The following is a 24,027-nucleotide window of genomic DNA, read 5'->3' on the forward strand; positions in this document are numbered from 1 at the left end:
TAACAGCAATATTTGTTCGTTCGGGCCGCAAACACCCGTAAACCATTGTGTATTCGCGCTCCTTGGCTTCCATGCAGTCCTTCTGCTTTCCCATCGTTGCTCCGTTGATGGATCAGATCACACTACGATTGATGTAAATGCGATTCCGCGACGCCCTTCGAAGCAGCATTACCCATCAAGGCGTGGCGCCGTCAGGGTACAAGCTACTTCCTCGTATTTATGACAAATCTCATCCTTTATCCCAAAGTTTCATTGTGGCAAGCGAAGACCAGCGAGCTGGCCCCTCCTGATCGCCCACCGCTGCCTAGTTGTATTCCCCGCGGCTCCACCAGACTCAAATCTACATGACTCCGAGCAGTTGATACACATTCTGATCCTTAACTATATAACCATCGAGACCATTCTGTTTCAACAATTTCTAAGAATATTTACTCGCACAATAAAGTTTCATTCTTTCGACCCCCGATTGTTCGCAATATGTCATCCGCAGATGCCAGAGCTTTGCAGCTCCGACAGCTTCATACCCCCGGCAAACCCATCGTTTTTGCCAATGTCTACGATCCTGCGACAGCTAAAATTGTTGCATCCAACCCCTCCTCGGCAGCACTTGCTACTGCTAGCTTTGCAGTGGCTGCTGTCCACGGCCTAGATGACGATGATATGGACCTAGAGACCAACGTAGCCGCGGTGAAGCCCATTGCAACAGTAGCAATCAAGCACGGCAAGCCTCTGACCGTTGACTTACAAGACGGATACGGCGACCGACTCGAAGAAGCCATCGAACAGATCATCATCGCCGGTGCTTCTGGCTGCAATTTGGAAGATAGAGATAACACGACAGGCAAGCTCTTCCCGTTGGATGTGGCAGTCGACCGAGTGCGCCGGACGTTGGCAGCCGCCGCGAAAGCCGGAGTGCCCAACTTCGTTCTCAATGCTCGAACGGATGCTGTTATGGCCAACAATGACATTGAAGATGCCATTGTTCGCGGAAAGGCCTTTCTTGAGGCCGGCGCAACCACAGCCTTTGTTTGGGGCGGTCCTCGGCGCGGTTTGACTCGAGATGAAGTTGTTAGATTATCGAGCGCTTTCGGCGGCAGGCTGAATGTTATTGCTGCTGAGAACGGACTGACGATTCAAGAATTAGCGGACATTGGAGTAGCAAGGATAAGCGTTGGCCCTCGTTTGTGGAGAAAAGCAACAGCAGCATTTACAGAATCAGCAAATGAGCTTTTATGCCAGTACCAGGCCATGAAGTCGCATGCGGAGTAAACCTAGAAATTTATCTGCATCCCACAAATACCTTGGACTTGCATGCATCGATTTATTTAAGAACAGCAATAAAACAGGTCCTTGATCCGTATCTATCTTCTTTTAGCCCTCTATCCTATGGTCAACTAAATACATCTTGAACGGATTAATATGCCTTTCAATCTTCTCGATAGACCTGGTGTAGCACTTTTGGGGAACATTTATTTTCATCTGAAACTAAAGACCAAGAGGTTATACTGCAAGTAGTTTTCAATCTATAGGACTTTGGAAAAGTGAGTTGCTCTGTTATTATTCTTGCTCGCCAAGGATTACCTTCTCCAGAGCTTCCCTTTCTCCGCTTTCTTCAACCAAGGATCTGAACACACCTCCCTGGATCTCCATCAGCTCTCTCGGTGGTCCAAACTCCACTGCCTTGCCAGCATCCATCACCAGAATCTTATCGAAGTCAGCAATTGTGCTTAATCGATGTGCGATAACCAGCAATGTAGTCGAATTGCGTCCAAACTCAGTGCGGATAGAGCGCTGAATAAGCGCGTCTGTTGCCATGTCCACGGCAGACGTCGCCTCATCGAGCACCATGATTTTAGGCTTTGAGACGATAGCGCGGGCAAGGCAGAGAAGCTGTCGCTGGCCCTGCGAAAGGTTAAGTCCGCCTTCGGAGATGGTGGAATTAAGGTTGGTAAAGATGTTGACGTTGTTGTTAGGGGCCTGGGTGGATGTAGCCGCCGTTGTGTTGGTCGTATCTATAGTATGGGCGGCTGTGCTACCATTGTTGCTTGACAACGTCGGGGTTGTGCATCCTGACGTTCCTGAGGCTTGAAGAGCCGAGTGAGTAGACGAGTGAGGCCCAGTGCTTTCCTCGAGCACATCGGAGATGAGGTGTACTCGCTCGAGTGCGTCGCGCAACTCTGCATCAGAATATTCCTCAAATGGATCTAGATTCGATTTAATCGACCCAGAAAAGAGGACGGGATCTTGAGGGATAATGGCCATCCTGCTTCGTAAATCGTGGAGCTTAATTTTGGAGACATCTATGCCATCAATGACAATGGAACCCTCCCATGCTTCCAAAAAGCGAAATAATGCCAATGTCAAAGACGATTTGCCGGCCCCCGTACGACCCACGACGCCCACTCTTTGATTTTTTGCTACTGTGAAAGATAGGCCCCGTAAAACCGGAGGCAAATCGGGGGCATACCCAACAACCAAGTCAGTGACTTCGAGACGGCCTTCTGTTGGCCACGCCGCTGGCACTTCTGCTCCTTCTTGGTTTTCAATATCGATCGCGGAATACTCAAGGACTCGTTCCGTCGCATTCATGTCTAATTCGACATTTGTATACTGACGTAAAGCCCACATGATCGACGCGGTGTACTGCAGGGCGAAACTGAGAGCAAACCCAGCCAAAGGTGCATCTATATTTCGAAGTGAAACAACAAGGCCCGCAGTTAACGTCGAGAACAGCGCCCCCACAACATTCATACGGAAGCTCAACCACCTGTTAAATAGCCATAGATTCCAATACGCCTGTGCGTGATGATCAATCTTCCGATACATTCGCTCAACGTAGGTTTGGGCTTTCCCGAACGCACGTATAGTTGTTAGGCCAATTAAAGCAGACCCAAATTGTTCAAAAATAGGACTTTTCGCGTTGCTCTCCAACCTCTTGATTTCTCGGGCTCCGGAAAGAAAGCACTGTGCGAAATACATGCAAATCGCCAAAAGAAGAATCGCGAAAACTATCAGCAGTGGCGAGACGAGAAAACCAGCCACAGCGATACCGATGACATTGAGGACGTTATACAGCATAAATCCTAGCTCGTACGGCAGCTTCGAGTCAACCAGATTGAAATCTGCCGTAAAACGGTTGAGAATTCGGCCAACCGGAACAGTGTCTAGCCACCGAAGCGGTGCCCTCAATACCGTATATGTGAGTTTCTTGAATAAGTTCCGCGACGATCGGATGGCTGCCCTGAGAAGAAACAGGTATCTGAGAGTACCCACTAAACATGACATAGCCGACAAGCCAAAGTAAATTCCCAAATAGAACCACAGGCCGTGATCGGAGTTTGACTGGGTCGATTTGGCCATGACATGGGATATCATCACGAGGTTTTCGCCTGAAGCAGAACTTCCGGAAGATCGAGTCCAGATGCTGACCCACCAAGACTATAAGAGATATTAGTTAGTTGAACAACGGGTTGGCTAAGCGTGGGGACTAAATCGACTGTCAACTTACGCGACTAACGGCCAAACCGGCATATGCACAAAATGTAAAGAAAACAAAGGACCAATAGAGGAGACCTCCGCCGTTCTGGAAATATTGGATGTAGTGGATAAGTTTGATAGCACCGGTTTCACGCTTTTCTTCCTGCTGAAACTTTTTCGGGGCCTGAGGTTTAAGGGATTCGTTGCCATGTCCTTCCACGGTGGTTCTCTGCGACCTGTGTGGTATGATTTTCTGCAGAGCATTTGACTCTTCCGCCTCATCCTCGACTGTCTCTTCAGATTCATCTCTGCCTTCAAGGTTTTCACCTTGAGGGTGTGTCAGAATGTCTGCGAGGCTCCCAGTTCTTCTTAACTCCACCACAGATCCTGCATGCTGAACGATTCCACGTTCGAGATGGACCGAATAATCAGCCTGAGGCAGACACAAGCCGACGTGGTGAGTGACTAGGATTCGGGTTCGTCCGTGGCATAGCTCCCCAGTTAGAGCATGGACGTGGAGGTGGCGGCCAGTATGTGCGTCCAAAGCGCTAAAGAGATCATCCATAACCAGAATACCGGCTCGCGAATAGAGAGCTCTCGCAAAGGAGACACGCCATTTTTGCCCACCGCTGAGATTGATTCCGTTCGCACCAATATCTGTTAGTTCTCCATCTGGTAGCATTTCAAAGTCCTTTTCGAGTGCGCAAGCAAACAACACTTTCTCGTATCGTTCAGCGTCAAGAGGTAGCCCAAATAAGATATTATCTTTTATAGAGGCATTCTCTATCCAAGGTACCTGAGAAACATATGCAATCGCCGAGTCGATGATCCAATTTGCTTTCGTAGCGTGGTCATCGAATCTGTCTTCCAATGGGGGAGCCACTGGAACGTGAACTTCTCCATCAATTATATCTGCTTCACCAATAATCGCTGCAAGAAGCAGACTCTTGCCAGACCCAGTTTTACCGGAAATGACACTCAATCCTTTTGGCGGGAACGCTAAATCAACTTCCTTGAGTGCGAATCGCTCATCGTTTTCGTCAACCTCCTCAGTAGGCCAAGCCACTGTTGCTCTCTTAAACGTAATATTATCCGCGGGAATAGTGGTCTGAGTACGGTCGGCGGATGCCAGGTGTTTCTCGACACGCTTTGCACTGACGAACGCCTCAATAAAGTCCGCAATCAATTCAGGTAAAATTGCAAGAGAGAATTCAAGTGATGAAAATATTGCCATCGTGGTAAAGGCGACGGACGCAGAAAGTTCTCCATAAATAAGGGCATATGTGCCTAGGGAGACGACAGATAACATAATTGGCCCAAGGATCCAAATAGATATGAGGCAGACATCATAAATAAATGCCATCCATTGCGCATGGAGCTCTGTATTCCTAATCGCAAAAATTTTCTGTTCCCATTGGCCCTCCAGAGCAGAGAACTTAATTTGTCTGATCCCCTGTAAAGCTTCTGTAATAACCGCCATTTTCTGGTCTCGAAACTTCATGAGAGACGTCTGTGCCGCAGAATACCTGCTTGCAGTCATGATGTTGAGAGGTGTAATAATAAGAGCAACCAAGAGCCCGGCGCAAAGACTCTTCCATCCAATAAGGCGAATTAAGAAGGCAAAGGCGACCGCGAGCTTGACAATGGTTTCAATGATAATGCAATTAAAGGAAGCAAAATCAGAAATTCTTTTAGCGTCAACGGCGATAAGATTGATCGTAGCCTGGCGGGTCTTTCGAGTGTCTTCATCATCATCTTCTTCGTCATTTCTAGTATCAACTTTGACTCCTAAGTTCTCTTCACTCGATTTTTGGGATCCTTTAACATCTTTTCGACGAAGAGATTTGGCGAAGACGACGGCAGACAGTTGTTCGTAAACAGGAATAGCCAATTTATAGTAGGCAACCCAAAATAACCAAGACTCAACCGTACTGTAGAAGATAATTGACCCTCCCAAGGCAAAGACCCAAAGCCAGAGGATTACCGGATTCCATGAATCCGAAGATCGAGCCTCCAGGGAACGCAGGATCCCCAGAAGCGCGACCTGAGGAGCGAAACTGACCACTGAGACGAACGACGAGAAGATAAACTGCAGGACGAAGGTAGCAAAGTATTCGTTTGCCAATACTTTCCACAGGCTCTGTCCTTTTCTTCTTCTATTTTCGAAAGATTCGAGCAAAGTCTGCGAGCGGGTGGCGTAATCCAATTCAGGGAGATCATCAATACTCAAACCCTGATTGTATTTGGCGTAGCGCAATAAGGAACCCGCCCAATCAAATGAGATTCTCCCGAGAAATGAAGTTGTGAACTGGCGGTCGACGGCTTTATCATTCCTGAAAACGTCCGGACGACGGGGCAGGAGAACAGACACACAACAGATTAGAAAAGCGGCTATGAGCTCGGCCTGGACAAGAATATCTGAAGCGGAGTTGAGGGACGGAGATTGCAGCCAGGCACCGATGATTGCTACTTGGGCGCAAGACACCACGATAAATATGGCACAAGCCGTGGCATTGTAGAGACCTAGAGAGAATCTTTTTTGAGGGGAGGGTTCTGCAAACAGGGACACCGCCTGAACTACGAGTAAAGCCTGTAAATCTGGTAAGCATGTACACACACATATATAAATGTGGTTGCATGATAACGAAGGGGGGAATTCAAACGTACCCAAGTCGCAAACTGGAACCATTGTTCGGTCGGCCCTGGATAATATCCGTTTTGGTGACCAGCAGTTGTAAGGACAGCCAGCGCAAGTGACACCAGTAATCCGCTGAGCGATAAGATCGCAATTGAAGCACGTCTAGTCGAATCCGAAAAAGCCTTGGTCGATTCTTCAGTCGCCCGTCCGTCACGGTCATGGTACAAGTCTTGCAGGAACAGAGAGACATTGTTTCTCTTCTGTAGTCGCCATCGATCCACAATGGATTTCAGGGCCGGAATAGTAGCGACAACGATAGACGCGATGCCAGCGATGCCAGCCACCAACGACGGCCTCTGTGAAGTCTCCATGATGTGTTCAGATTTTCTTGCTCTTGCAGCTTATAGGCAAGCTGTTCCTTGACATTGCCTTGGGGGTTATGCGCTCGCTGGATGTGAAATCTAGATATTGGGGGAATTGTGATGTCCCCCAAAAATACACACTTCCTTTGCGCGAAGCCACTAGGCTACCAGCACGCAATCGTTGACAGGTCAAACCCCTGAGACACAAACCGAAAAAAAAAAAAAAAAAAAAAAAGAGGATTAAAATTAGCCTGAGAGAAATGGAGAGCCAACAAGAAGAGAGTGCCAGATTTCACTGGAGTTCAGCTTTCCTCTGCAGCTCTCCACCGTTCCCGCCACCGATCATCGCAAGGAGCAGATCCATATTTTCTTTTGTCCGGAGTCCAAATGAAGGAAAGCACTTAAGATCCGGGCTACGTTGGCGGCATAGCTCCAAAGTCAATTTCCACCCTCCGCGCAAATTCCAACGAGACAGCAGGGTAGCATCGGATTGATAAGCAGAAAAGAGTCAGATCGGGAGGCGGGAAGACGTTCGAAGTGTCGTCCTAAACTCGTTTCGGGCAGTTGTTACGTCCGACCACGCCCGGGGAGGCTTCACTCAGTTAATGACGAGAAAGGCGTTGGAGCGTGCGCCTGAATTGGCAACCTTTGCGATACGAGCGGTCGTCACCGTTTGGCTTGACGTCGTCCCGGTGTTCCGTTTGGCGCCAAAGCTATGACAAGACCCTAGTCGCTTTGTTTGCGGAAGCTGCAATGAATGGTCGGTCCAATCCCAACTCCGTCCCCAGGGTCGGAGTTTTGAGGTTGATAGATTTGAAGAACCGAACGCGTGACGAGATCGCCGCATCTCAGGTGCACCAGCGTTGCAATATCGAGCTCCAGCGTTCGATAACTACCAGCTTGAGATACATGGTGCCATTAAAAATCGCACCTCAGATTCCGTACAGCACGTCGCCGGCTGTCTTTCCAGACCATTGCTTCAGGACCTCATCCCACTTGTGCTTTCGGCCCCCAGACACAGTGGGGTTTGCAAGCTTCCCCCCGCCATTTGACAGCGGCTTACGATTGGCGCAAGATGCGAAAATCTTCCTTTCTTCGCTCGTATCTGCGGAAACGGTTCGCCCACCGAATTCTTGAGGGGCCTTCTCTGGCTGTTCAGATGACCATCCAACCGCCACTCACCTTGTTCGCCCATTTTATTGAGATTGGGGCCCCCCAGCAAAAAGCAAAATTCCAAATTTCGAGGGCATGCTGCCAATGACTCACAGTACTTGGCACCGAAAATTCTGGGCCAAACACTTCTGTTTCAATGCTTGCTGAACATTCGTCGCAAAAGCAACTGCGCGCTGCGAATTTCAGATCCGTACCACCCTCCCCCCGGGGGGCTAACCAATCCGCTAGTCCTCGATGGGAGGGGCGCGATGAGTTCGTGAGTTAGGCAGGGCGTTCCCTTGCAAAGGGCAAGTCAAACAACAGCTCCGCCCTAAATTAGAATCGGCCTCCAACCGCTCCGTCCGACAAAATTCTCCACTCCTTCATCTTGGAAGACATCACCTCCCAACCGTCCTGTGACAACACTCCGCTCAATTTCCGGCCCATAAACGGTAAACGGCTCGAACCCTAACAACCGACGCCCCCCATCATGCTCCTCAACGGTCTTCCGCACCCAAGAATACCGTCCGACAGAAGAATCGAAACGATGCTCGAATCCAGAGTTCACGCGATCAAGTGATAAGAACCATTGTCTCTGATGAACCGACGAGATCGAGTTAGTCGCACCAGGATAAGCATTCGTCACTCGAATTGTTTCATCCTCTTCATCGGAATGATGTGCAAAACGGGTGTTGTGGTTAGATACTCCGGTGTCTTGGTTGGTCGAAGGCGAAGATGAACACGACGCAGAAGATCTTTTTCCACAACACGCCACGTTCCTTCTTCTCTTTCGTGTTTTGCTCCGCCTTTTGGGCCGTAAGGAGATATCGTTGTCAGATGTGAGACGTAGGGTCACGGTATAATTTGGTGGCAGGCGGGTTCCATGCAACCTTAGCCGAATTTTTCGCTTCACAAAAGCGTCAGCGGCGTCCTAGTTCGGAATTATGATGTTCTCACCTGTTGAAACGCCTCCTTTAACTTGTCACTCTCCGACATCCCGTCGATATCAGACGCATCACTGGAATGTGAACGAGAATAATCTGTTTCGGTTGCGTCTTTGGGCGCATGATACGGAAGTATAGAATACTCTCCTGTGTCCCATATTATAAGGCTTCCCGAACTCGTTGATGCAGACTCTATCAAGTGGTTCTGCAAGATTAGAATATGCCTCGTTTGGAGCCAATCGCAGCAAACTGGAATGCATTCCGCGAATCCACTTACCCACAGGTTATGAACTCGTGTTTCTATGGCGTTTCTATTCGGTCTCCTACTATTCGGGTTGCCCGGTAGCCCGTACATTATCGCAAAGCTTATCGAGCTAGTATCTGAAAACTGTAGACGCAGATCGTAATGGGGGCCGGTAATCGGATGGTCGTGTTGATGAACCACAAAGTGCCTCCCATTTAGATGTTGATTCCGTAAATACAGCTCGATCCAGTCTCGGTGTGGGAGACGAGGAATAGAGGGAACCGGTTCCCGTGTTGTCTCAATAAGGCGAGAGGAGAATATCTCCAGATGGTTGTCTACGTGGGCCTTGCCCGCCTCTATGGCAGCAAGGCTAGGGCCTGACCTTTTGCCAGAAGCAAGGAGACCTGTTCGAGGGTTGTGACGCCGTCTCTTTCGAGGTGGGGATACGGGCACGTTTAAAGATGCCAGACCGGACACTGGCCATTCCCAGGTCTGCGGTCTAGGCAACGGGCTTCCTCTTGCACTCGGTTCCCGCTGGCTCTCCATTCCTCAGCTCCCAATTCTTTTAGAAGTTCCAGCAGGCCACTGGAATGTCCTATCTCGGAAATACGCAGCTTGTCGTGATTCTCGTGACCATGCTGCGTGCGAAATCAGCTTTTCTCAAGTCCCGCTTTGTAACTACGTGTTTGAACAGATACGGACTGATGAGAATATTGTGTAGACTGTCCAGGAGACACTGATACTTGGCGCGTCGTTTCGAGATAAGGTGTGATTTAGCTCTCCGTTGAGGCGTCGAGATGTCGTGCATTGATCTCCGGCAGCAGAGCGTTGGAGTGACGTAACTAGTTAACTAACTTAACCAGACGAAGCTTCAAGCTCGCCGCTCAGTCGCCGATCGCGGAACAAACGCGGCCACTTTGGTAAGCAGGGCTAGTCGACAATGCCCCGGCTCTATTTAACTCTCGGTGCATTTCGGAATAAAGCGAAGTACTCCCTCCTGGCGCCATCGACTGGGCTCAAATATGAGCAAGCCTCAGCGTGGAAGCTTGAACCGGCCTTACAGTCGAACTGCCCTTGGGTCTATTTGACTAGGTCTCGGGATAAAGGTAGCAGAACCTAAAATGGCTTTCTCCGATGACGTTTCGGCCTTCGCCTCTCCGTACCCACAATTAGGAGGTAATCGGCGATTAACTTCTCGCATAGCTTGCTGATGAACTGGGCGGCAAGATGCAATGGCGTTAGAATATAACTTGCGATCCATCTGTCAAAGGCCGTACATGTTGTGAACACTCTCAAAAGTAAACCTTTTTGAGGAAAGGTCCACATTGTCTTTAGCTATGTTCACGCCTGTTGATACCGCTCTCGGAGCCTTGCTTCTATACCAAGGCTCATCTGGCCTACTCCAACACAATGGCCGTGTCTTTGGCATATCTGGCCTCCTGTCGGGCTGTGTTGGACGCCCTGGAATGGACAATATACCTATTGTGCTAGGAATTGCGTCCAGCATCGTTCCAGTGTCACTGATCGCTCCCTCCTTTCTTCCGTCTTATCCGCCTCTCCCAGCGGGACTGGGCGCTGCGCTGGGCATCGCAGGAACAGGTTTCCTAGTTGGATGGGGAACGAAGGTAAGAAATCCTCCTCTCTGCCTAAGCTACCAACGACATTACCGTTGGCGGTGTTAATATCCGAGGGCTAATCAACTGATCTTCTCCTTTCGGTACAGAACGACAACGGCTGCACATCTGGCCACATGCTCTGTGGAATCAGTCGGCTCTCTCCGCGCTCCATTATTGCTACTGGCATATTCTTTGTCACTGCGCTTATCACTGCTAACTCGGCAGTCGGGGCACCGATTCCAGCCTGCCCCGGCGGCCAGCCATGCTATACTCCGTCCTACCCATCCAACCATGACCTTGGGTTCATCTCTGCTGCCGTCATCATTTCGCAGATCGTCAATTCCATCATCGTTCCACGCTTCCTCCGCCGCGATGAAAAATCCGCTGCCATATACAGCTATATTGCAGGCTTACAGTTTGGTCTTGGTCTCTTGATCAGCGGCCTAGCCAATCCAGCCAAGGTCCTTGGGTTCTTTAGCTGGCGTGATCTGTCGCGCTTCGATCCCTCTCTCGGGCTCGTGATGCTTTTCGCCGTTATCCCAGGTATCCTGTCATATATTAGAATGAAGCGTGAATACGGTAACGAGAAGGGAAAGAAACCACCCACTCTAACTGAATATTTCCAACTACCCACCAAGACAGTGAAAGACATTGACTGGAGATTTGTTCTCGGCGCAATGTCTTTTGGCGTCGGGTGGGGATTGTCTGGTGTGTGCCCGGGGCCTGGGCTCTTGAGATCCTTCTTGCAACCGGCTTTTGGCGCCTTATGGATGGGCGGTTTTTGGTTGGGTAGTTTACTGGGCTTGTAACATCTTGTACCTCCTAACTGGTTGTCAAAAATATTATGTTTATATCATAAGGTTAGAAAAAAGTCCTCCACAGGTTCTTGGATTTCAATCATTCATTTGGATGTAAGTCGTTCGTTTCTTTCCATATCGGACTGAATGCGAATGTACACAGAAAGAGGGTAAATTCAGTCAATAATTTATCATTCAGATAAGAAGTCGGATATCTAGCTAATACCAGGGCATATAGACTTGCGCCTAGGGAAGCATTGCATTATCCCTTTCGTCATTAATATTAAAAACAGAAAATCTATAGAGTCGCTTGCCTCGAGGAGTAAAGCATGAAAAAGGGTGAGAAAGGTACAGGGGTGTATAAAAGGTATATCAGGGATTAAAAGGTCATAGATGAACACGGGAGCCCGCTCCATGTCACTACATACCGTGGTGGGAAGAAGAATCCTATCCGTTTTATGATGGTACGTCGTGAAGCAGTCGGCTTATATCCTTTAAGACATAGCGATGTTAGCGTCGCTTTTGAAATATACATGTTACGAGCCCAAACTTTCCTTGTCTCATATGTACATACATGCAAGGAGTTTGGGGTATCAGAGGACGCTTACAACTCTGTTTTCCTTTTCTCTCCCTTCCATTTTGATGTCCTTGCGTCCTTATCAAAATATCCCTCCAGGTCAAGCCATTCGGCAGCGAATGCTGTAATAATAGTGCTCCAATCCTCCACTGTGTCCAGGTGTAGATGATCCGCATTATCTTCTGCCCGATGCCACACACGCGGGAATGGAGACGGAATGATGTGGAGAATATCAACACCACGTTTCATGAAAGGAACATGATCATCGCCGATACCAAACGGAGGGAAAACCTCGTTATCGCCCTTCAGGGCATCAGAGAGCCAAGGCTTTTCGGTTTCAGGTTTCTTCTTGCTCCCATCCTTTTGGGCTTGTTTCGAGGACTTGAAAAGATTGAGGCTCCGGAGCCGCGATTCCAAAACCGCCATATGTTGGTAAGCCCAATGAGTCGTTTTGTAGTAAGAAGGGACGTTTGGATTTTGTTCTCCGAGTAAATCAAGCAACACGAATAATTTTATAGCACCTAGAGGGCTTTTATAAGTTGACAAAGCGGGATACACCGTGTTTTCCATGTGTTCGGCAAGGGATCGGGCGCCGTAGAGTGAGTCCTCCTCTGTCCACTGGACGAAAGCCTCTTCCCCGTCAAGAAGAAATATCTGGATACCCTGGTACTCGTCCAAGCCTAGCTCATGGACTGGATCGTCTTTCATAGCCTCCCATTTCTTCGTCAAAGCGGCATCAATGCTGCGTATCGCGTGTAATATCATCGCACAGGGAGCGGCGCTGTCTGTAGCCCCGATAAAGCCTTCTGGCTCAAGTTTGCTGTCATAGTGTGCTACAAGAGTCAATCTACCCACATTCCCGGGCTGGGTGTTTGGAGGATCTCGAGAGGCAATCAGATTAACGAATGGGATCTCTTTGTCTCCCGTCGCCGGCGTCTTCGACGTGGAATTCTGGAATTCGATTTTCCAGTCCGGCAGAGTGGTTTGGAAGAACTTGACAAAGTGTTCAAGGACGGCTCGCGAGCCAGGTGAGCCAGGAACACGCGGCCGAAGGATTGGTGCAAGGAGCGCCCCCTTGTGGACATCGAAATCGTTGCCGGGGCGTGGTAGGGCTTTGAGTGTGTCATCGGATAAGGCCGTGTATGCATTGGCGACCGAAACAAGGCACGCTATCCATATCAGTGATAGGCACCACGGAAGAATCCAGGGCACCCGGCTGGTGGCCATCATTTTGGACAAGGAGCGATGCGCAGCGTTGTCATCCCGAATCGATCAATGCCACCAGGAAGTTAAAAGCGCATCGGCGACGCAAAAGCTGCTCGCCGTCGCGGCCACAAAGCGGAGGCGTGCCTGATGTGTCTCAGAATATCCGTTCCGCGGCAATCTGACCAATCGGCGTACAGAGTGCGTCTATCGCGAAGTTTAAATGCACGTGATCGGAAAAGCTTCAATCAACCAAACAGCTTTAGTTCGCGGATTGGGATTCTCGAGGAGGAACAGCCCACCCATTCAATTGGCCAGCTAACAGTCTCCCGTAACGATGAGCAGACCTCTCCTCCTTCTCAGACCTCTAGGCAGGTGTTTGACCCGGTGTACGCGGAGAGACCGGGTCGACAGCCTTTGTATTCGGAACAAGACAACGGACAGCGGGTTCTCCCAGCGAGCTTCCTTGAACCGCTCAAAGACCCAGGGTTCGTCTCGCGGTCTTCTCCGAAATCCTATTCGAAATGCACCGTCGCGGCCTCAGCCAAATTTTTCCAAAGGTATGCACGTATATTCAACGGACTTTAAAAAGGAGAGCCCTGAGCTAATGGCCGTGACGTAAAGCTCATGCAAGGCCCCAGCAAGTTGTTATATACCACGCCGGGAGTGGGAAAATTGCTTTTATCGGAATGATGCGCTTGTCCACAATTTTGATTTTCGTTGTCTCTTGCACCGTGGTTGCCCCCGCATTCTATGCCGCCGAGTACCCCTGGTATATACCGCCGGCCAGTGAGTGTTGCCCATTGTTGCTTCTACGTCGGAGAAACTAACAGGCGCTGGGTAGTTATTGCAGCGGGCGCGTTCCCAATGTTGTTCGTTTCCTACACTGCTGCCCCGTTCGTCAACTTGGTCTACCTAGCATTGCCAGCATTTGCGCAACAGTCCAGGGAGCACATGTTATCCTACCTACAGAATGTTCCCCGAACAGCCACATTAAGCATCGAGACTATGAAGTTTAACTTCTATCCTCGAAGAACCCAGGTCGCAATCTCAGACCTAGCTCCTGGAAAATCACTCACCCGGCCAGTTAGCTTCATCAATACCAACCCTCAGCCACAGCCATGGTGGAGAGGCAAAGACGGTGTACATTTCTATACACCAGAGGCAAACAGACCAGCTAAATCGACTCCCAAGTTTTTTCCAGAAGCTTGGGAGCGAGTATTTGCCCAGATTAAGCAGAACAGCCTTTTAATGAAAAACAAATGAGCCGATATTTGACCATAATGTGATATACCCTACTGTAATCTCTATCAAAGAAGAGATACAATGAGCCTTTGATTAGAGCTATTCTAGCTTGTTTGTGGATGCTTGCTAGTTCCACAGATTTCAGGCCATGTAACATCAATGTTGAACTAGGCATATGTGCCATTTTGTCCGCTAGCTTTGCAGCAAGGATTAACACGTTGAGCAACACTTTGGATGAAGCAGCACTTCAAAACTGAATTGAAAATTACAATTCGCCTAATTACAGTTACAATCGTGTTGTATTTGCCTTTCTGTTTTGTTTTGTTTTCATGCTCTATTTAATCATCTTCTCCGTGCTCTTTGCCCTGATCTTTCATTCACATCTCCATCCCACTTCAGCTCAACTACAGACTCAGTTTCTTTACTCAAACTTCACACCTAGGCTGTCACATTCAGGGATCACTTCATCTCAACTCTACTTTTCGTCGTCATTTCTCGTTCAATCTTTCGAAATACAGTACAAGCTCCTTCAACTTCCACCATGGATTCATTGTCTGCCAGTGAACAGCGCATCTTTAGCAATGGCATGATTTGCGCTTTTGAAGGCTTGAACAGTATCAAGGTATGTGTGTTTCCTGAGCATAAATTCCCGTCCAGTCTCTATCCCCCTCATCCCACATCAAGTAGTGTACCCGACACTCCCCACTTATACCCTGCTTTTGCTTTTTTATTTTTACTTTTGTGAAAGTTTGAAAGTTATACATTATTCTTATACTTTCCATAGGTTGACTACGAAAAACTAGCTGCTATGTCGGGCTTGAAGAATGCTTCTGTCGCATCAGTTCTTTTCAACAAGGCCAAGCGTAAACTTGTCGCGCTTCAGAGCAATGGCGACAGTGCCGGTCCCGTCAAGAAGGTAAGCACGATGTCTTCCCAGTGTCGGCCAATCGCTTACATCGTTTGAAAGGCTGCTACCCCCGAAAAAGTGACCAAACGCAGTACTGCTCGCAAGAATACCGGGAAAGGAAAAGCCAAGGCCTCGGAACATGCTCCGGTTGCTGCCTATCCTGAAGCGTCCCATGCCTCGAATGGGAATGGGAACACAGAGCCCCCCGTTAAAAAACGTGGTGGAGGCAGACGCACTGCCGGCAACAAAATAAAAAATGAAGAGGAAACCAAGCCAGGAGCGCCCATTGATCTTATGTGAGGAACTCTCTTCGTCTATATCGCTACCAATCCAATTATTACTAATAACTTGTAGCAATGATAGCATCAAGCTTGAGGATGGTGTCGGTTATGGCGACATGCTTAGCGATTTTGGTGAAACTGCTATTGAATCTACCGTGTACTGCGAGGCTGAAGCACCTGCACCCGCAGACGAGGACGATGACGATGACACTGTCATGCCGAAGAAAGAATTCGATGACAACTAAGCTGGATAATGACTGAGACACAATTCTGGACTTTTTTCTCTGCATTGGACAGTCTTCTTGTGATTATTCTCTTTGATGTTACCTATGTCACTACTCAAATCAGGATGTCATTTCGATGACCTGCCGCACGATCACTGATTGTCCTATTCATTTTCTCCCGTTTTGTGTCCATTGTCTTGGTTCGATGTTCTTTCGGCAACTTGTCATTGGACTTGGATCGTTGATTAGTTTTCCCTTGCGGCCGGCTCTTGAAGATTTGTTTCGAACATTGGGTCGTTGCGCCAGCGCGCCACCGGTTTCCTCGGAGGACCACCTTTGCTCTATGATTAGCATGCATATCCATTGGCTCTTGAGATCTCGGGTTTAACTAGATGAATGCTGAAGGAAGTAGTTCCATAGTAATAGGCTGTCAATTCTAATGGGACAATTTCAACACACATCATGTTAAAAATTACCAAGTATCACAGCGATATCAGGAACACTGTTAATATGGACGAAGTTTAAAACAAAATGTAGTCAAGAAAAGAGAGCAGATGTTGGCATCCTCAACTCTACTCCAAAACAACTGGAGGAATATAATATAAGGTTTGCAAGCTTGTTCTTTTCAACATCCTTCTCTAGCCCGAAGTGATTCAGGACCGCGAAGGTTGCCCCTCATCGTCTCTCTTGACCCCACATCTCATCAACCAGCATCAAACAAAATGGCCGCCACAGACGCAGCTCCTCCACAAACAGAGGAAACACCATGGTATGCCGCATTTCCGGCCCCTAAGCTCAAGGCCGACGTTATCTCCCGTACCGAAATTCTCAAGTGGCTTCCCAACAAGCCTGCAACGCTAGACTTCGTCCTGGTTGACGTACGACGGGCTGACCATGAGGTATGCCTCCAGCTATATATCCCCATATCCCTTCATGAGGATGGATTATATCCGTAGAAACAGAAAATAGTACGATATGTCCTTGTGTAGGCTCCCGCTAACCCGCCAAAACGCAGGGAGGTACCATTTCAGGGTCCTTAAACCTACCCGCGCAAAGCTTTTATCCCTCTCTTCCAACTGTATATTCTATTCTCAAACAAGCAAATGTGAAGAAAGTGATATTTTACTGTGGTTCGCATTAATTATCCTCTCTCATTGAGCGTTGACCAATTTCGGCTAACCGCCGCATAGGCTCGTCAAAGGGTCGCGGAACCCGTGCCGGAGGATGGTTGGCTGACTATCTCGCGGAACATGACTCCACGGGGATGCAGAGTCTGGTTCTTGAAGGTGGAATTAAAGGCTGGGTAACAGCTGGAGAGGAATATGTGAAATATGTGGACGGCTACGATGAGGCAGTCTGGAAGAAGCTGGGCGTGCTTTAGAATCAAATGTCGAAGACAGGCTGTTGAAATGATACAAATGCAAGGCGGTATAAGGTAATCATCCCTTATATTGATAGGTCACCGTTCCCATTACCCACTATCCACAAAAAGAAAAAGAGGGGAGAGGGCTTTGGGAAAAAACCCATCTGAACAGCTGTCGGATATTTGATAATACACTCAAGGGTATTAAACGGTTAAAAGTAAAAGTCAGACCTCACAGTGAAAGGTATAAAACAAAGTAGCCACGCCATCTAGGAATCACATAAAACAAGATCCATCCCCAGAAACAGAACCATCTCAAATTACAGCAAGGTACATTGCTCACATATTCTCAATTGCTTTCAGTAGAACTTCCATGCCTTTCCCATCGGCTGAGTCCCGTACAAAGTCATCATCCTTCAGGATCCACGCAATATCGCTCCACCAGCCCAAACCAACGAGTCCACTTCCTTTTTTCCTCTCGACACTCTCCTTCAATCGACTGGTGTGCTCCCACTCTTTGGCAGCAACTTCTGCCGTTTCAATAACCTTAGTAGGAATCCCACACATGGATGCACAATGCATCCCAAAACTTCCTTCAGCAACTCCATCCTCCAATTTATATAAAAATGTAACTCGTCTATCCTCCTCGTCTACATGAATACGCATGCGGCGAGGGGAGATCTCCGGATGCCCTTCAAACTCCGCGGCAAGGGAGTGATAGTGTGTTGCAAAAAAACCCAGCGCGCCAATATGTGTTGCAACATGGTGCAGCACAGCCTGGGCCACAGCAACACCATCATAGGAGCTGGTACCACGACCAAGTTCGTCCAAGATTACAAGAGAGCGCGATGTCGCTTCGGACAAAATCTTTTTCGTCTCTGATAGTTCCACAAAGAAAGTAGATTGTGCACCGAAAATGTTGTCGTTTGCTCCCAGCCGTGACATTATGCGGTCGACAGGGGTAAGTCTAGCTGACGCACAAGGGACGTAGCAGCCAATTTGAGCCATGATCACGGCCGTACATGTCTAAAATGTATTAGCATTTCATACTATAAATAAGATTGGATAGGGGCAATCCTCACCATTCGCAAGACAGTTGACTTTCCGGCTGCGTTGGCCCCGGTAAGAAGGTTGATACTGGCAGTATTCCCGCCCAGCTTTACGTCGTTGGGAATGAAATCTCCAACAGTGGCAAGCATGCAGGGATGGCGGAGTTCTTGGAATTCAAGGACGCTACGATCACTGTCAACGAAAACCGGGCGGCAACTAGGGTACCCGATAGCTGTGGACGCCTTTGCCAAACCGATCAAGCAATCGAGCCGGGCAGTGATCTTAACAGCTGCGAGCCAGGTCTGGTAATTCTCGTCAAAGCGAGCATAAAACCGACTGGTCACTTCCTTGACAATTTGATTGTGCGTTTCTTGTGCCTCCTGGAGCTTTCGAATCAAACCACGAAGCTCAGGGAAATAGTATCTCTTCGCCTGCTTAGTCGCAGACATCTGATCCCAACTTTTTGGAATATTCCTCACTTTAACGGGGACTTCAAGCTGGTATATTTCTTTACCATTGTCCCGGTATATTATTGCAGAGCTGTTAAGTTCCCTTCGGACCCGCTTCAGCAGTTGATCCAGTTTAGCCTCAATTTCTTCAATTCGCTGAGTGGATGCATCAAAATCTTCTTCCACTCCTGCCTTCGGAACAAAAATTCCACTATCCTTGGCCTTTACTCGGTCAAAAGCAGTTTTCCAGTACTGCAACAAGCCATCCATATCGGGCATTGAAGAAATGAGATGCCCGATAACTCCATCACCTGAACCGGTTTGCTTAAGAAGGCTCATAGTATAATCGATCTGTTCGAATCCTTCAAGAACACGGACAAAATCTTGACACTTGCAGGTTCCCGCATGGACACGGGAAATGAGTCTTTCCAGGTCCGGCATTTTCGTCAGTTGGGATGAGAATTGATCTCGTATGCTGCTATCCGCGTTTAACGCGTCGACGGCATCGAGTCGAGCATTTATCTTCTTCGAGTCCATGAGTGGATGACACACCCATTGTTTGAACATTCTTTTCCCAAATGGCGTTATACAGCGGTTGAGTAACTGGAATAACGTGCCATCCTGGCCACCATCATAAGAGTTCGCGAAGACTTCGAGGTTGATCAATGTCTGTCCGTCAAGGACCAGACTAGACGCCTTTCTGATAGGATCATACCACGTGAAGTTGCCAATGGTGATGAGATCCCGTTCAATCTTCAACATCCGCAAATATTGAATCAAGGCACCAAAGGACGAAATCACAAGCTCATTGTCTCGAGCTTGCCTCAAAACTTCCGGCCACGCTTCAATATTGTCCTGGTCAACAGAAACAAAGTATTCGCTTGCATCAAGTTCTCTGCGAGTAGTAGATGCATCCCAAAATTCTCTCTCCGGCTTTAAATAGTTCCAGATAGTCGTAGGATTTGTATTGTTTTTCAAAATTCGGAGGGCTTTGGGGGACATGAAGCCCTTCTCTAACAAAAGCTCTTGTGGTCGTGTCTGGGCCACCAGGGTCTCAAATTTTGTCATGTCCACGTCGTCAGTGAATTCCGTCAGGAAAAATTGACCGGTGGCCGTATCAACGAAGCTAACTCCGAAAGCTGGCAGATCGTCAACCAAAGCCTCCTTGACGGCTACGCAATACGTTGACATGTCGTCCTGAAGCATGGCACCGTCAACAAGTGTGCCGGCCGTAAGGACACAACTCAACTCTCGCTTTATGACTTTGTCTCCCTTTTTCTTGTCGTCCCGCTCTCTCATCTCTTTTCCCAACGCGGATTCTGACTGGTCGACGCGGGCTATTTTGAAGCCCTTGGCAACAAATTGATTTGCCCAGTACTCTAAACTGGATTCTGGCACACCCACCATCCGCATGTTAACTCTATCAGTAAGTTTAAGATCGAACAACTGGTGCCCGATGGTGGCATCGTTTTCGTAAAGCTCATAAAACTTCCCCTTTTTGAAAAAGACAACGGTATCCCAGAACTTTTGCTTGATCTCCCAGTACTGTTTCTCGAAAGGAGAAAATCTACTCCATGCCAGAGGGGGAATATATAACGTCCGAGGATCATAATCGGGATGGCCCGGAGGGTTTTTATCCATATCGAGTATATTCGCAAGCCATGGGTATCGCTTTTCAGGCTCGGTCAGGTGTGCTTTCTCCTTTTTCTTCCCCAAAGATTTGGACGAAAGCGGTGCCAATGTTGTTCTATGTTGGCGGCACTCGGTGTCATTAGGATCGTAGGTCCATTTTTTCGCGGTTCCAGAGGCGGAATTAGGGATATCTAGGTCGACGTCCATATCATCTTGTGGTGCAGATATCGGGGTTGAAGGCTTGGTAGGTTTGGGATTGGAGGATCTCTTGCGTTTCCTAGATGGTCGCATCTCTTGATCGGATTCATCAGGGACGATGAAGTCGTCCAAGTCTTAAATCGTTTAGTATGTACTAACCCAAATTACGCTCTCAACAGGTATCTTACCATCGAAATCTCCTATACTTTCGTCTGGTTGAAATTCTTCCTCGTCTTCAGATGTGGCAACTGTTCTTCTTTTCTTATTTGCCCGGCCAACAGCGGACCTCCGTGTGGGAGGTTTAACAACGTCTTCTTCATCCGATTCCCAATAATCTACGGTCTTCTTTGCCTGAGGTGCGTTGTGTTAGTGGAAGTATTCACATAGGTCTGAAGCGAAATAATTGGAAATACGCAGCTTACACGACGAGAAGGAGTCGCTGAAGGCAATTCTTGATTCTCAGCCTGCTCCCCATCACGCCCGTTAGCAGACGTAGCAGGAGAGGGCAAGCTAACGTCCACAGCTTCAGGACTTCCCTTCAACTGTTGTACGGTCGACTGCTCGATGTTGAGATCATCGGAAACTGGTTCCACCGCGTCGCTGCTCGGGGAAGGAGTTAGATTAGGGGCACGATGGCTTGACTGCGTCCCGCTCAATTGGCTCGCTTTTGTTCTGTTATGCGATGGCCGTGGAGCTGGAGACGAGGCTGGCTCATCTTTGACATTCTGCGTGCGAGACGTCGCCGGAGGTGTGCAAGGCGACGACTTTGGCTGAAAGAAGCCCAGGATAGATTTCTGGCCCTTCATGGTCTGTGTACCCGCCATCGAATTTTTTGGAACCCGAGAGCTTTCAGGCATCACCTAGGAACAGGCTCTGCAAAAAGAGACAGAGGTAGTCGGAAAAGCACAGGGGAAAGTCAATGAATCGCCATTGCTCGGAAGGGTGGATGATCGAGATCACCTCAGGGAGGGAGCAAGACGTGACCCGCGTAGACAGTTAAGCTAGTTAGCGTGTTTGACGCGTCGTGATCAGAATTCCGAACCGCCCGTGACCACGCCAAGCCTTTCCCAGGGCAAGCAAACGAACTGATAACAGGCACTCCGTACTCTGTGCTCCATACGAATCACATCAACTGCTTATTTATGTAGGTCAACCAGAGCAACGAAAACAATTCCCGGTCTAGAGTGTCCATGCTCTAAATAATAGTAATAGTAATCGTAATGCTAATAGTACAGGCCACAGAATACACACATACGCGAGATGCGCTTGACAGAAGGGCAGATCCATTTATAGTACATATCATGAATATTTCTCCGCTATTCATCACCATCTTTGGGTAGAACCCCTATGGGGTTTCCCGGCGTCCAATGTTTGATTTCAGGCTTCGGGGTTTGAGCAAATGCCGGCAGTTTGACACGACGTCCTTTAATCTTCCGCCCGGTGAACAATTTTTTATCGTTTGCGCGCTCTTCCGGCGATTCATGCTCCTCCCAACCAGGCGCATTCAGTCCCATCTTCGCATACTCACTGTCGGGAACAATCTTAATGATCTTTAGGTTCCATTTTCCAATTCTCAAAATCAGCAGCCGTCCATCAATAACGAACTTCTCTGTAATATCCGCCGGCCAGGTCTTGACAGGAATATACGAAACGCCATCCCCCATGACCTCACGGGAATCTGAACGGCTTGCGACGTGCACTCCATTATTAACAATTAAACGGAAACCTTCGGATTTGGAGGATACCATTCCAGCAGACCATAGTACTTTGTGAAAGAACTGATTTATAACGAGGGATCGCGGAAGTATAATGTGTGGCGTTGCCGTCTCGAACGCATGCAGCTTCTGATGTTTTCCCTCGGCGTTGTCCGTCTCTGCATGTTCTGTCTCTGCAGCCAAGCCCTCCGGGGCCCCGGCTGAGGCTTTTGTCATAAAGAGAGTCCGGTGATCCTTGGCTGCTTTCTCAGCACTCAGGGATCCGTGAATGAGTTCAACGAATTCACGCGCAAGTTTATGCTGGGCTACTCGCTTAGAAGGGTCCTTGGCGTGTTCTTCCATAAGCTCTTTAATCGCGGGGGTTGGTACAAATGTAAACATTTTCAGATACCGCTCGACATCACTATCGGCAACTCGAACAAAGTACTAGAATGCCTGTTAGCAGGGAGTATAAAGTACGGGGTCGATGCTCTCGCCAGTGGAGCATCGTTGCTCATCAAACACACCTGGTAAAGATCGTAGCAAGAAGTCATGTCTTTGTCGAGCCAAACCGCATTGCCGGCTGACTTTCCAATCTTCTCACCAGACGCAGTGGTAAGAAGGGGAGTGGTGATTCCGTAGGGATTGGCAAGGTCAGGATCTTCGTCTTTCTTCGGAGCCCATTCACTTTCTGGATTCGCTTTAAGGATTCCCTTGATAGCATCCATGCCGAATAGAATATTGCCATATTGGTCCGATCCTCCAACTTGAACTTGTACCTTGCGTTGGAAAAGGTACCAGAAATCCCATCCTTGCATAATAGGGTAGCAAAATTCCGCGATTGACATGCCCTCGCCACTTGCTAGTCGAGATTTCACACTAGATGCATGTCAATTACTACCCTGTCACCATTCCAAATCAGGGTGACGTAGGATCTTACTAGTCACGACCTAACATCGGCCCCAGTCTCAAAGAAGTGCCCAATACTTCCATCACCTCCTTGAGTGACTGTTTATTCCACCATGTGTTGTTGTTTTCCAATGCCCGTCTCCAGGCCCATTCCCATTCAAACCCATGTTTCCGGCCGTACTTTTCGAATGAGAAACCAAGCCTTTTGAGTTGGAGATGTATATTAGCTATATTTGCTCTTCGGGTGGCACCATCCATGAGTGGTCGTCCTTCTAGACGTCCTGTTGGATCGCCAATTTTTGCAGTTGATCCTCCAATCTACCAAAAACAGAAAATCAGTCTTTTGAACCCTACAAAACCAAGTAGCAGCAACTCACAAGGAAAACTGCTTTCAGCCCATGGACATATGCCCACCCTAGTATCATAAACGGGAGCATGTGTCCGATATGAAGAGACGGTGCGGTAGGATCGACACCAGCATAAAATCCTACCCGTTTTCGCGTTATTAACTTATCTAGTGCATCTCGCTGTCTAACCAACATTCACGCATCAGCAGATTTTGAACGAGTAGAGGCCCGTGTAAACATCTGATGGTATTATAACAAGGGTAAACTTACCCAACAACAGAATTAACAAGCCCTCGCTCCTCAAGGAATGATAGGAAGCTCTGCTTTCTTCCGGCTTCGATTTCCTTTGCCTGAAGCTTCCATTGCTCCTCAGCTTCAGCCGTGCGACGTAAATGTTGCTGGGTTATGTGTCTTTTCTGGGCAACAGATGCTCCATTAAGCTGCGCGTGTGCAGCATTTCGAATCGTCGTGCACCTTGTTGAATATGCTCTAAGTATCTCCCTCCGGCAGGATAAGCAAGCTGTTCGGTGGAGAGTACTCCGGGATAACTTGCAGCGCATTGTGACAGTTTATTCCAAACGGTCACACTGGCTAGCAATGGTGGCTCAAGTCCGCAAGCTCCCACAATCTCTTCAGCCTGAAGTGCATCGACAGCTGAGCCTTCTGGTTGAGCATCAGGTTTGACATTCCAACTCTTTCTAATTGTCCGAATTTCGAC

The 24,027-nt window shown here is 48.4% G+C and overlaps 11 protein-coding genes across 11 annotated transcripts; 5 read left to right on the top strand and 6 right to left on the bottom strand.

Annotated features, from left to right (window-relative positions):
* Positions 1-376: 376 nt before the first annotated feature.
* Positions 377-1,544, top strand: CIMG_08834 (carboxyphosphonoenolpyruvate mutase). The gene has a single exon (XM_001241670.2). It carries the CDS (start codon positions 478-480, stop codon positions 1,267-1,269), a length of 792 nt encoding a protein of 263 aa, XP_001241671.1. The 5' UTR covers positions 377-477; the 3' UTR covers positions 1,270-1,544.
* On the bottom strand, positions 1,328-6,486 carry CIMG_08833 (ABC bile acid transporter; the record flags this gene model as incomplete). Its single annotated transcript, XM_001241669.2, has 3 exons — positions 1,328-3,438; positions 3,509-6,067; positions 6,145-6,486. The coding sequence occupies 3 exons, from the start codon at positions 6,484-6,486 to the stop codon at positions 1,558-1,560; spliced, it is 4,782 nt and encodes a 1,593-aa protein (XP_001241670.1). The 3' UTR covers positions 1,328-1,557.
* Positions 6,487-7,075: 589 nt separating this feature from the next.
* On the bottom strand, positions 7,076-7,672 carry CIMG_08832 (uncharacterized protein; the record flags this gene model as incomplete). Its single annotated transcript, XM_001241668.2, has 3 exons — positions 7,076-7,190; positions 7,423-7,582; positions 7,660-7,672. The coding sequence occupies 3 exons, from the start codon at positions 7,670-7,672 to the stop codon at positions 7,076-7,078; spliced, it is 288 nt and encodes a 95-aa protein (XP_001241669.2).
* A 288-nt stretch (positions 7,673-7,960) lies between these two features.
* On the bottom strand, positions 7,961-9,363 carry CIMG_08831 (uncharacterized protein; the record flags this gene model as incomplete). The annotated part of the gene is made up of 3 exons (XM_001241667.1): positions 7,961-8,536; positions 8,587-8,778; positions 8,851-9,363. 3 exons carry the CDS (start codon positions 9,361-9,363, stop codon positions 7,961-7,963), a joined length of 1,281 nt encoding a protein of 426 aa, XP_001241668.1.
* Positions 9,364-10,089: 726 nt separating this feature from the next.
* CIMG_08830 (YeeE/YedE family integral membrane protein) lies at positions 10,090-11,467 on the top strand. The gene is made up of 2 exons (XM_001241666.2): positions 10,090-10,442; positions 10,541-11,467. Exons 1-2 carry the CDS (start codon positions 10,155-10,157, stop codon positions 11,240-11,242), a joined length of 990 nt encoding a protein of 329 aa, XP_001241667.1. The 5' UTR covers positions 10,090-10,154; the 3' UTR covers positions 11,243-11,467.
* A 4-nt stretch (positions 11,468-11,471) lies between these two features.
* On the bottom strand, positions 11,472-13,105 carry CIMG_08829 (glutaminyl cyclase). The gene is made up of 2 exons (XM_001241665.2): positions 11,839-13,105; positions 11,472-11,722 (listed from the first exon to the last, which is right to left on the bottom strand). Exons 1-2 carry the CDS (start codon positions 13,035-13,037, stop codon positions 11,716-11,718), a joined length of 1,206 nt encoding a protein of 401 aa, XP_001241666.2. The 5' UTR covers positions 13,038-13,105; the 3' UTR covers positions 11,472-11,715.
* Positions 13,106-13,347: 242 nt separating this feature from the next.
* Positions 13,348-14,276, top strand: CIMG_08828 (uncharacterized protein; the record flags this gene model as incomplete). The annotated part of the gene is made up of 3 exons (XM_001241664.2): positions 13,348-13,570; positions 13,635-13,799; positions 13,855-14,276. The coding sequence occupies 3 exons, from the start codon at positions 13,348-13,350 to the stop codon at positions 14,274-14,276; spliced, it is 810 nt and encodes a 269-aa protein (XP_001241665.2).
* A 520-nt stretch (positions 14,277-14,796) lies between these two features.
* On the top strand, positions 14,797-15,688 carry CIMG_08827 (uncharacterized protein; the record flags this gene model as incomplete). Its single annotated transcript, XM_001241663.1, has 4 exons — positions 14,797-14,877; positions 15,040-15,171; positions 15,223-15,458; positions 15,517-15,688. 4 exons carry the CDS (start codon positions 14,797-14,799, stop codon positions 15,686-15,688), a joined length of 621 nt encoding a protein of 206 aa, XP_001241664.1.
* Positions 15,689-16,340: 652 nt separating this feature from the next.
* Positions 16,341-18,057, top strand: CIMG_08826 (arsenate reductase). The gene is made up of 3 exons (XM_001241662.2): positions 16,341-16,566; positions 16,683-16,797; positions 16,858-18,057. Exons 1-3 carry the CDS (start codon positions 16,390-16,392, stop codon positions 17,046-17,048), a joined length of 483 nt encoding a protein of 160 aa, XP_001241663.1. The 5' UTR covers positions 16,341-16,389; the 3' UTR covers positions 17,049-18,057.
* CIMG_08825 (DNA mismatch repair protein msh6) lies at positions 17,096-21,312 on the bottom strand. The gene is made up of 4 exons (XM_001241661.2): positions 20,782-21,312; positions 20,548-20,710; positions 18,113-20,493; positions 17,096-18,056 (listed from the first exon to the last, which is right to left on the bottom strand). Exons 1-4 carry the CDS (start codon positions 21,214-21,216, stop codon positions 17,370-17,372), a joined length of 3,666 nt encoding a protein of 1,221 aa, XP_001241662.2. The 5' UTR covers positions 21,217-21,312; the 3' UTR covers positions 17,096-17,369.
* Positions 21,313-21,509: 197 nt separating this feature from the next.
* On the bottom strand, positions 21,510-23,983 carry CIMG_08824 (tyrosine-tRNA ligase). The gene is made up of 5 exons (XM_001241660.2): positions 23,580-23,983; positions 23,340-23,493; positions 22,994-23,280; positions 22,581-22,932; positions 21,510-22,500 (listed from the first exon to the last, which is right to left on the bottom strand). The coding sequence occupies exons 1-5, from the start codon at positions 23,867-23,869 to the stop codon at positions 21,676-21,678; spliced, it is 1,908 nt and encodes a 635-aa protein (XP_001241661.1). The 5' UTR covers positions 23,870-23,983; the 3' UTR covers positions 21,510-21,675.
* Positions 23,984-24,027: the final 44 nt, after the last annotated feature.

Source organism: Coccidioides immitis, assembly GCF_000149335.2.
Source record: "Coccidioides immitis RS genomic scaffold supercont3.3, whole genome shotgun sequence".
Lineage (NCBI taxonomy): Eukaryota > Fungi > Ascomycota > Eurotiomycetes > Onygenales > Onygenaceae > Coccidioides > Coccidioides immitis.

Excerpts from the sequence above, each read along its gene's own strand:
- CIMG_08834 (XM_001241670.2), top strand. The coding sequence starts at position 478 with ATGTCATCCGCAGATGCCAGAGCTTTGCAGCTCCGACAGCTTCATACC.
- CIMG_08830 (XM_001241666.2), top strand. The coding sequence starts at position 10,155 with ATGTTCACGCCTGTTGATACCGCTCTCGGAGCCTTGCTTCTATACCAA. Across the intron at positions 10,443-10,540 it reads TAGTTGGATGGGGAACGAAG|AACGACAACGGCTGCACATC; the intron begins GTAAGAAATCCT and ends CTTTCGGTACAG.
- CIMG_08829 (XM_001241665.2), bottom strand. The coding sequence starts at position 13,037 with ATGATGGCCACCAGCCGGGTGCCCTGGATTCTTCCGTGGTGCCTATCA.
- CIMG_08826 (XM_001241662.2), top strand. The coding sequence starts at position 16,390 with ATGGCCGCCACAGACGCAGCTCCTCCACAAACAGAGGAAACACCATGG. Across the intron at positions 16,567-16,682 it reads TACGACGGGCTGACCATGAG|GGAGGTACCATTTCAGGGTC; the intron begins GTATGCCTCCAG and ends GCCAAAACGCAG. Across the intron at positions 16,798-16,857 it reads GAAAGTGATATTTTACTGTG|GCTCGTCAAAGGGTCGCGGA; the intron begins GTTCGCATTAAT and ends ACCGCCGCATAG.
- CIMG_08825 (XM_001241661.2), bottom strand. The coding sequence starts at position 21,216 with ATGCCTGAAAGCTCTCGGGTTCCAAAAAATTCGATGGCGGGTACACAG. Across the intron at positions 20,711-20,781 it reads CAGCGACTCCTTCTCGTCGT|GCAAAGAAGACCGTAGATTA; the intron begins GTAAGCTGCGTA and ends AACGCACCTCAG. Across the intron at positions 18,057-18,112 it reads AGTCAACTGTCTTGCGAATG|ACATGTACGGCCGTGATCAT; the intron begins GTGAGGATTGCC and ends AATACATTTTAG.
- CIMG_08824 (XM_001241660.2), bottom strand. The coding sequence starts at position 23,869 with ATGCGCTGCAAGTTATCCCGGAGTACTCTCCACCGAACAGCTTGCTTA. Across the intron at positions 23,494-23,579 it reads CTTGTTAATTCTGTTGTTGG|ACAGCGAGATGCACTAGATA; the intron begins GTAAGTTTACCC and ends AATGTTGGTTAG. Across the intron at positions 23,281-23,339 it reads GGCTGAAAGCAGTTTTCCTT|ATTGGAGGATCAACTGCAAA; the intron begins GTGAGTTGCTGC and ends TGTTTTTGGTAG.